The sequence below is a fragment of the Teleopsis dalmanni genome, chromosome 1 (genome assembly GCF_002237135.1).
Source record: "Teleopsis dalmanni isolate 2A chromosome 1, ASM223713v2, whole genome shotgun sequence".
NCBI classification, from domain to species: domain Eukaryota; kingdom Metazoa; phylum Arthropoda; class Insecta; order Diptera; family Diopsidae; genus Teleopsis; species Teleopsis dalmanni.
Window position 1 is genome coordinate 37,268,410 of NC_051846.1, and position 9,927 is coordinate 37,278,336.

Here is a 9,927-nt window from a genome sequence, read left to right on the forward strand (position 1 = left end):
TCCTCTGCAGTTGAAAAATTTTATAAATCAATTCTATTTTATCGCTTTATAAACAACTTCACACACGTTTTCTATTTTCTATTTTCGATTTTCAATTTAAAATTTTCATTGCTCTTCGCGTTATGTGCTAAATTTTTTAAATTCAATGTGCGAATTGATATCTAAGGTATGCACAGTGGAGCAAATTTGTTAAGTCATTGCTCAATGGCAAAGAAAACATGAATCCGAGAATGAATTAAGTCTTTATCAATTCTTCTGACTTAAATCATACTTAAGTCAGTTATGGGACTAACCAAGCATAAGTCTTTTGCGGTTTAACTACGAGATTCCTAAATCAGGAATTCTTCTGATGAAGCTAAAGATAGAGATATACAAAATACAACGTACGAAATGAATGTTAAAATATTAAAAAACAAAAACCGACTTTAAGAGAAGCCGTTAGCGAAAAGTAGACAGGGTATTAATTTGAGACATACATCATTTTGTGCGTGTGACATTAAAACTACAAACAGACACAAGTTGAGTTCGCCAAAAACTAGCGGCTTTGTTTCATAGTTTAGTGATCATGTTGAGTGTTGTGTCTGAAAATGAACATTTGCGGTACACATTGCTTTGCATATATAATCAAAAGTAGAAACTTTTAGAACGCACTTCATAGATAAGAACAATTTGAGACATAGTTCCGATAATACAAAAGTTTTGATTTCTATATGAATGATAGTGAGCGCTCGGATAGACAAAAAAGTGCGAAGATAAATAATTCATGGATATGACCGGCTTTACTCCCGAGACCTGGCGCATTTCTGACTGTCACCTTTTTGCCTCTTAAAATATTGAGCAAAATGCCGACATAAGATATATTTGTATGCATATATAAAGAGGCAGTGTACTTGAGCACTTTTACTCTCTATTAACTGCAAGGTTTCTTCATAACCCCGCTCTATAATTATATTTTTATATATACAATTATGTTTATTCATAATTTATATATATATAAAATATAATTTATTCATTCTTCTATAATAAATAAAAAAAATTAATTTCCCTTGAATATAACGTGTTTTCTTTACCCAAAAAAAAACCAAAAAATCTTTTATATACACCTAGAATGTCAAGACTATGAAATCGGACTTAAAGTGGTGAGATGAGACATTGAAAATATTCTCATTACTAGGACGATTTCTTTTCATGCAGATATTATTTAAGTTCACTAATTACTGTATATCAATGTATTTAAATAGTTCATGTCACACTTAAGTAAAATTTAGGATAATACAAGGAAGGATTAATAAAGCTTACTGCATTTAGTGGATTAACATTTTACTCATGCTTTAATGCTGTTGTAAAGATAATGAAACCTTTCAAGGCTTTCAGAAGAAAACTGTTACTCGGCATCGGTTCTATTTAAAAAGTCGTATATAGAGCAGCTTATTTTGAAAAAGTCTAGGAGTTAAAAACAGTAAAAACAAATGTTGACTCACACACAATTAAGTAAAGTTCGTATATTCAAATTTTTATTCTGCAGAATTCATCTAGTGTAACAAACATCAGAAATCAATGCATCAAATTTATTCCTTAAAAATTACTCAAGTGTGACATGTTTCAGTAGGCTTAGTAAACAAAAGACTTAATATTGAAACAGAAAGTTATAGTATAATATTTTTTATTTAATGTCTCCAACGCTTCGAAGTTTAAAAAAAATTAAAAGCAAGTTTGATGGCTTATATTCTTGTTTTTCTCATATCTTGAAACCCTAGCCATTAAAAGATTTATTAATTTGATTTTCGAGTTTAGTGGATCAAAATATATAGAAAAAATATAGTGGCATTAAATGTTCATTTTGGCTGCAAATTAGTGTCTTTAGCTTATAAAATATTTAGTCTTTAGCTTACAAATAATTCACTTCCAACTGTTAATTCTTCCCTATCAACTGACATGAATTTTGTAGCCTATAAAAAAAATTTCTATAACACACAAGACAACAACGCTGTTGTTGCAAATTTTTGGTTGTTTTTTTTTTTTTTTTGTGTTTTGTGTTTTGCATATGCATTGTTACAGAATGCCTGAAATATGTACCGAAATTGTAGAGTGTACTCAACTGTTTTCAATATTTTGATTTGTTAAGTATTTCGTGGTATTGTAGCAGTTTTTGAATGACCTTCACGTCGATCAATTTTTTGTGCAATTAAATTGAAAAATCATGTCTTCACAGTGTAAAGTAAAAATCATACATATTTATATACATTGAATATATTCGTGCAAATTTGTGATACTGTTAAACAATCCATATTCAAACATTTATTTAGGTCATCAAATTGAATGTTTTCAATTTTAAAACAATTAATTACACTTCAAAATTAAACAGCTGCTATAGAAAAATTGAATTATTGAAAAAATTAAAATTAAATATTACGCATGTATAAATATGTTAACTTACAAAACTTGCCAATGAACTCTTACAAATTTTAGCACCATCTTTGAATCGACTCCGCACTTTTTTTTTGTAATTTATAGATTAAATCAGGTTTAATTTTTTCAAATTACTAATGTTAGAAAAATAGTACTTAGGTTTATCAGTACCATACTACTTATACTTAGGTATTTCCAGTACCAAGGCAATTAACATACTATTGCGCTGTAGTTTTTTTGTATGACTTAACGAAATTTATTTAACGAATCCATTTTATATGGTATATCTAAGTAATGACTACATTAGTCTTTAATTTCTTATCATTTAAAGCGTTTGTTACTAATTCAACATTTAGCATGAGATTACTATCATTGATTTTGCAATCTGTATGATATAGAATCTTAGTTTATTGATCTATTGGGCATCACTTCTTACAAATCAATATTTCTGTCAGAAGAAATTCCCGTCCTATATAAGCTTCTTTGCGTATTTTTAATCATTATCATTAGTCATTCTATAACGATGTAAATATTCTTCCGGATAATTAACCTGCCATCAAAACACTCAGGCGAGAGACGAAGTCAAGATCTATGGCGTTATGCCGTTTATTTCTAAATGAAATAGTTTTTGAAACTAATTTTAGTTCCAAGAGGAATGGTGGACTATTATTACTTTATGATATTCAATATTTTTCATTTTATAAAACGTCATTCAATTATTAATTCAATTATTTGCAAAAAGTTGAAACTTTTGCAGCTTTCATTATAAACTCTCCAGATATATAAAATAAAATTGACTTAGTTCTGGCATTGCTATCTAAGTCAGGTATTTACTCCTTCACCTAGTAATTATCCTTTTATTTAATACATCGAATGTTTTTTTGAGAACTTAAAATGATAACGCAAATCAGAAATATTCTTGGAATGAAATTTTTTTATTACAATCTTTTTTTTTTGTTTTTTTTTTGACTCTAACTCTTCCTTGATTCTCGAATAAATCTTTTGCCGCAGTGCAATTTTTGACTTATTTTGGCTATAAAAATGGCATTATGGCTTCAATTGTGGCATAAACATGGGTTTCCTATGTTTCAAGAGTCCAATGAAAAGTAATCGAGAGGCGTTAAATCATACGAACGAGGGAGTCAGTTAAAAGGACTACTTCTAGAAATTGGCTTCCTATGCTTCAAGAGTCCCAAGAAAACTAATCGCGAGACGTTAAATCGTACGATTGAGGGAGTCAGTTAACAGGACTACTTCTAAAAATAAAGTTATCACCAAGTTGATTTCGCAATAAAAGGATTGTTAAGCAAGCAATTTTTTTATTAAGTAAAAGTGCTTTATATATGTACTTTCTTGCGTTTGATCAAGCAAAGGAGAACAAAACTTAAAATTAAAATTAGAATAAAATTTATAATTATATTTAGAAATAATAATTTTGTAATAATTTTAGATTATCTATCTAATAGCATATACTGACTGCTTCTGCAAAAAAAAATCAAATTCTAAAAAATAATTTTACCAAATAATTAACTAAAATATGTACTGAATTTAATTTAGTATAGCACGTTTATAATGTATTTTACATTTTCAATATAATATATATAAATTTGAATTTAAATTGCTTCTCTAGTATTTATATAAAAGCCACAAAACAATAATTTCGCTCCATAAATCGCTTTTAAAGACTTTCCATGTGAAAGAGAAATGTGCGTGTTAAAAACAACAAAAAACTGTCGCAGTCATAAATTTCTTTTATATTTTTAATGTTACTTTTCAGAAATTATGAGATTTTTATTATGTCCGAAATCTAAGAAATATAGTCACAAAAATGCCATAAAGCAAAAAATGTAACATTTTTGAAAAAGAAAGTTGTGTGTCACCATTCTAAGGCATAACTGCAAAAAAAAAAAAATAATCTAAAATATGAGATACTTCTGTGCATGACATGTGCATAAATTAAACAAAATGAAAAATTCGTAATTAAAATAAAATTTTGAAACTGCAACAATATTGTCGGAGGAGATAATTTTGTATTCAACGCTTTAAGAGAAATTAAAATACAGATTTTATAATTATTTTTTTTAGTCAAAAATGTTTTCGATGGTTCAAAAATTTTCTAATAAAAATTTATGCATTAAATTTACAAAAAATAAAAAAAAAACTAATTTACTAACAAAAGCAAATATAAAGTCTGTTTATTTCATAAAAATCTTTAGAGTTTACTTAGTACTGTTTGTACTTTAATTTGCTAAGTTATAATATGTTTATACTTACACTTATCTTGCTTATTTAAAATATTTTTATATGCTTTTTGTATGGATTTTGTATAGAAAATGCACAGTTCAAGGTATATTTATCGTGTTAAATACATTAGTCTAGACATAGCTTTAAGTTAAAGTAGTACGGTAATCCTAGAGATCCATTTAAACCTGTTGCTCTGTTTGCTCTGTAGAGATCTAACAGGGTTCAAAACTATTTCTAGATGCGCTTCAAGGAAATTTATTGCAACTATTCCAAATCTTATTTTAGTTAAGTAAAATGACTAAAACTCTTTTAAAAAAAAAGTAAATGAAGTAATTAAAATGGTATGGAGAGCAGACTATGTCTAGTAGAAAAGAAAACAGCGGTGCAGATATTGCCTTGGGACACTATTGAGTTGGTGATGACTTAGCAGCCAACCTCAAGGTAAATGAGCTGCTTGCACTAACAGAAGCTATTTATGCGAACAGAAGCTATTTTTAATTCAAATCAATAATGGTATCCGTGTATCAAAGGACGAAAACTACCCATTGTTTCGTGGTCTATTTTGGCTAATCATTCACTTCAGTGGAACCACTTGATCAACGGTGCGCTGCCCCAACGTCCCACAAATGTTATAAAAAATTCTACTTATATAACAGTTCCACTATATATGTGGAATGTCATATATGTCATAGATATGTCATAATTTTTATGTTTATGTTTTATTTTTTTATGTTTAATAAATTCCATACAATACCTCAATTATACCCTCTAGGAAAATGCATAAAAATTAATTGAACATCATAAAATCTGCTTGAGACACTAAATACTAGAAAAATTCTTAACTAAATACAAGGATAGAATAGAAATGTAGTGGTTGTTGGGACGAAAGATAAGATTTTTGGGAAATATTATATTTATTTTAAATATAGCCGTTTAGTTAATCTCACTAACTGTAATCTATATTCAAATTATTAAATCTTTATTGTTATTTAAAATCGGATCGTATCTTTCTCCAGACCGGTTTCATTTGATATAAAGACCCCAGATGATAGGATTAAATTTGGCAACGGATTTAAGTTAACACTGCTATTTTGAACAACACTGTTCAATATGATATATGTTATTATGACTTAGTTCAAGAGATATCGCTCTTTAAGTTTGATCAGTTTTACCATCTATCACTACTTGTTACTCGCTTCAAGTGCAATCAATGTACAAACTGCTTATGTTAGATGGCGGTAGATTACGTGTGTAGTTTTTTAGTGTAATAAAATACACATCCTCAAGATTCAAGCAATAGCCCTCGAAAACTGCATACACAAACAGTAACTGCATATTCTAAATGTAATAGATAGAAAAGTAGCAAGAAGATAAATATGCAATATAAATAACATTTATTTTTATATATAATAATAGGTAGATAATTGATTTTCAACATCAGTTATGACGAATGAAACTATTTTCTTAATATATAAAGGTTTTCGAACAGTAGTGAACTGCAACAACAAAATTTTATTATTTTTAATTAATTTAATTTTTGGCTGACCATACAAATGCTTCGAGTATTGTCAAATGCTAAGTATTAGTATTTTGAACAGTATTGAATTACAACAACAAAATTTTATTATTTTTAAGTAAGTGAATGATTGACTGACCATAGAGTTGTTGCGAATTTTGCCAAATATCGCTCATCAGTGATCTTTCCGGCATATAATCAGTTTAGGGGTGAATCGATATAATAGGGCTACCCATTTCGTACTTGGTTAGCAAAATTTCAATAATTTAATTAAAATATTTATTGTTGTTTCTTATTACTGTTCGAACCCTTTTTGACTTGAAAATAAATATTGTTTATGTTACATTTGTAACGACTGTCTGCGTCTAAAAATGTGTGTTTTAAGCATAAGATAATTTCCAGCCAAACACAAAGGAGTCTGTAGATCTATAAAAATCTATATTTAAACATAACTAATTTTTTAAATAAATGACACAGAGTTACTGTCATATATTATTCATAAACTAAAACCCATCATGGAAAAATGTATTACAATTTTTAATAATTCGAATTTCACATTCACTTGTTGAGGTTTACTTATTTTAAGTTACCATTAAAATTTATATATAGTTTTCTTTCAAGATTTTCGATAAATTAATTTAATTATTTTTTATTTTTTATATTTTTATCTATAATAAAATATACATATTAAAATATTAAAACAGAAAAAGATTTTTATTGCTTTCGTATACAAATTAATTTGTTTGCTTAGAAAGCTGCGGATAATTTTCAAGAAAAAAATATAATAAAACTTTATTTCGCCGCATCGTACAGTACTGCTTATACACAAAAGTCATAAATGTAGCTGGTATTCATCTATTTTTAAATGCCCCACACACCGATATCACTTCTAGTGTGTCGCAAGTAGACGCACTGAACAAAATTTATTTGAAAATGTATTTTTATCTATGTTGTACATTTTAAACACAATTTCTTTGCTATACAAGATAAAGATAGATACAGATATTAAGTATTTACTAAAATATATACGTTATGTTTATTAAGAATTTAAAATATCTTTATAATAAAGTACTTCACTATATAATAGATACCTATTACTTTGTATGCTTTACATAGAAGAAAATGCTTTTAAATATTTAGGTGTTTACTTTTTGACATAATCTTCTGTTTTTTGGTTACTCTTTTCCCTTTCTTCTAGTGCTTGAACCATATTAATCTAATTTTCTAAAAATTTTTAAGCAATTGCATGTAAGACGTATTATATCTACATCTTCGTTAAAGATTTTTCAAATGTGATTAAGTCCAATATTCACAACACTTGTAACAACCGTTGAATTTTTATGGAGTTCTTTCAATACCGTAACGTTCCACTCTTTCGACGTTTCTGTCAGTGATGGTGGTAAAGTTAAAATATTTGCTGAATGAAGACATATCTCATCTTCTATATTTTCTTTATGTGAAATTGGTTTATCTAAGTCAGAAGGCATGGACGTGGCGCAAGTACATGGGGAGTTAATGGAGGGGACGGAGTTATTGTGTGAAAGCAAGAGTGGACTAGTGATAGACTCTGTGATTGGGGTCACGAGAGCCACGGTTATAGAGTGGGATGATGGAGCATTTGAATCTCGCTCAACGAAGTATAGCGTAAGGTATTGAGTGAGTTCGAAGCGCACAGATTGGACGAGGTCTACAGAAGAGGCTACAGAAGAGGCGGAAGAGACACCAGGTGGAAGGATATTGTAAAAATATATCTAAACAAAGCATAATATAAATAAATTGTTTAATAAATATATGAGCTTACTTTAAAATTAACACAATACGAATTTCGTTTACACGTTGTTTTGAATTATAATTTTACAATGCAAATTAACATAATCATGTTGAACAAAATAAAATAAAAAAAATATCTTGAGACATGTTTTTACTAACGAAATAGAATGTATATTATCAACCAAACCAAACGAAACAACCAACCAATAGCCATTGCAGGAAACCAAACGTTATAGTCCAGACCCTTATGTATACTTCAAAGACACTATTGAAAACGCAGTTATGGCTCCTAGTGCAGACAAACCACCATAGAACAAAATACTACACAAGATTTTCTGAAAAAATGTGAAAAAAATTATTATATGGAGTAAATTAAAAAACACATTTTTCAGGAATAAATGTTATAATAATAAATAAATAAATTTTTACACATGCATTTCATGGTAAAAATACATATCATTAATAATAAATGTATATAAAAGAGACAAAGAGAAAAATGCATAATATAATATCTTTTACTCACTAACACAAATAGTGGTATTGATGATCCCGTTGATCGAAATCGGTTACATAGTAATAGAGCGAAGGCGCAAAAAATATTTTTGAATTAAATACTATTCCATAGCATGGGCTGCATTATGGAGTAAAAAGTGTATAAATTTATACCTTGTTGCAGCTCTGCACTGATACTAAGGGATTACTCGGTTACCGACTATGTTATCCGAGAATGTGAATTTTACTTATATATATATGAAACCCGGGTCGAAAATCGAATAATAGAACTAAAACTAAATATGTCTTCCTTGATGAAGCATAGAAGTTTCATATTTTTCGTTTAATTCTTCAGTCAAATTCGCAGCTCCAAATTCGATGCCTTGAGTGCCATATCGATCCAGCTAAAAAGCAACAGATTTACACGTCGTTGATTATAGAGTTTATGTTCATCATAACATACAAAACGGTTAAATAGAAAATCATGCAATCACTCATCTTAACGGAAACCCAAATACAAATAGGGTTAACACAATGGACCACCCGAATGGCGGTGTATCGTATTCCCCACATAATAATTACAATAAATGGATTTTAATTTTTTCAGTACTTACTATTAATTGTCTTTTCCGTTGTCTTGTCTTCAAGATTTCCAAAATGTGCTAAAATGTGAAAGAAACATAAACATTTCGTTACTTAAAGATATAAATAAAATGAATGAAGTTGTAACTTACATGGCTGTTTAGAATAGCTCTACATAAGGGGCAAGTTACATGGCAACTGGCACTGTAGTGAAGGTAGCTGAGAACACATTCGGTACAGAAACTGTGCTGACACTCTAGTATAATAGGATTACGTTTGATTTCCATACAAATAGAACAATTTTCATTATCCTTGTTCTTCATTTTGTAATTTTTTTTCAAATTTAAAGTAAATGTATTGCAAATGTAAAAAAAATAATATAGATATTTTCTTTAGTTAGTTGTATTCAGATTTTTATTTATTTTTATTCTATTTTGGAAGTTTAAAATATCAAAACATAGTTGATTATTATTATTTCAAAAGCTAAGATATTACTACAGATATTGTATATACTGAACTTATTATGTGTGAAAACAAATTAATTAAAATCAGTAACAAAATAGCGAAGAAAATATCGATGAGAACATTAATTGTAACGGAAGTTGTGATCAGGGGTTGTTACTCTTCAAGGATATACGTATTTGTATACGATAGTTGCTAGAACCGATATTGAACAGCGGAATAATAAAAGAAAAACTAAGTATTCTATTAAAATATAAAACGTAAAATTAGAGCAGTTTATTTAAAATATCACGGAGCACTTCGATGGAAAGTCAATAGTGTGTTGGACCCCAGGAAGAAGACTGTAGAAAAGAATAAAATATTTACGAATTTATTTCATTGCGTTGTTTGAAAGCTTCAAAAGTTATAGTGCGAGATTTGAACCTACCAAATCAATATCTAAGAGATCAAGG

General features: G+C 28.5%; 1 protein-coding gene across 1 annotated transcript; it reads right to left on the reverse strand.

Moving 5' to 3' along the window:
* Positions 1-7,953: 7,953 nt before the first annotated feature.
* Positions 7,954-9,397, reverse strand: LOC119668133 (tripartite motif-containing protein 73-like). The gene is made up of 3 exons (XM_038077540.1): positions 9,166-9,397; positions 9,046-9,093; positions 7,954-8,274 (listed from the first exon to the last, which is right to left on the reverse strand). The coding sequence occupies exons 1-3, from the start codon at positions 9,334-9,336 to the stop codon at positions 8,185-8,187; spliced, it is 309 nt and encodes a 102-aa protein (XP_037933468.1). The 5' UTR covers positions 9,337-9,397; the 3' UTR covers positions 7,954-8,184.
* Positions 9,398-9,927: the final 530 nt, after the last annotated feature.

What these genes read in the sequence shown, in the direction of transcription:
- LOC119668133 (XM_038077540.1), bottom strand. Translation starts at nt 9,336, where the DNA reads ATGAAGAACAAGGATAATGAAAATTGTTCTATTTGTATGGAAATCAAA. An exon ending in GAGCTATTCTAAACAGCCAT is followed by an intron (nt 9,094 to 9,165) that starts GTAAGTTACAAC and finishes TTCACATTTTAG; the next exon opens with CACATTTTGGAAATCTTGAA. An exon ending in AACGGAAAAGACAATTAATA is followed by an intron (nt 8,275 to 9,045) that starts GTAAGTACTGAA and finishes ACATTTTTTCAG; the next exon opens with AAAATCTTGTGTAGTATTTT.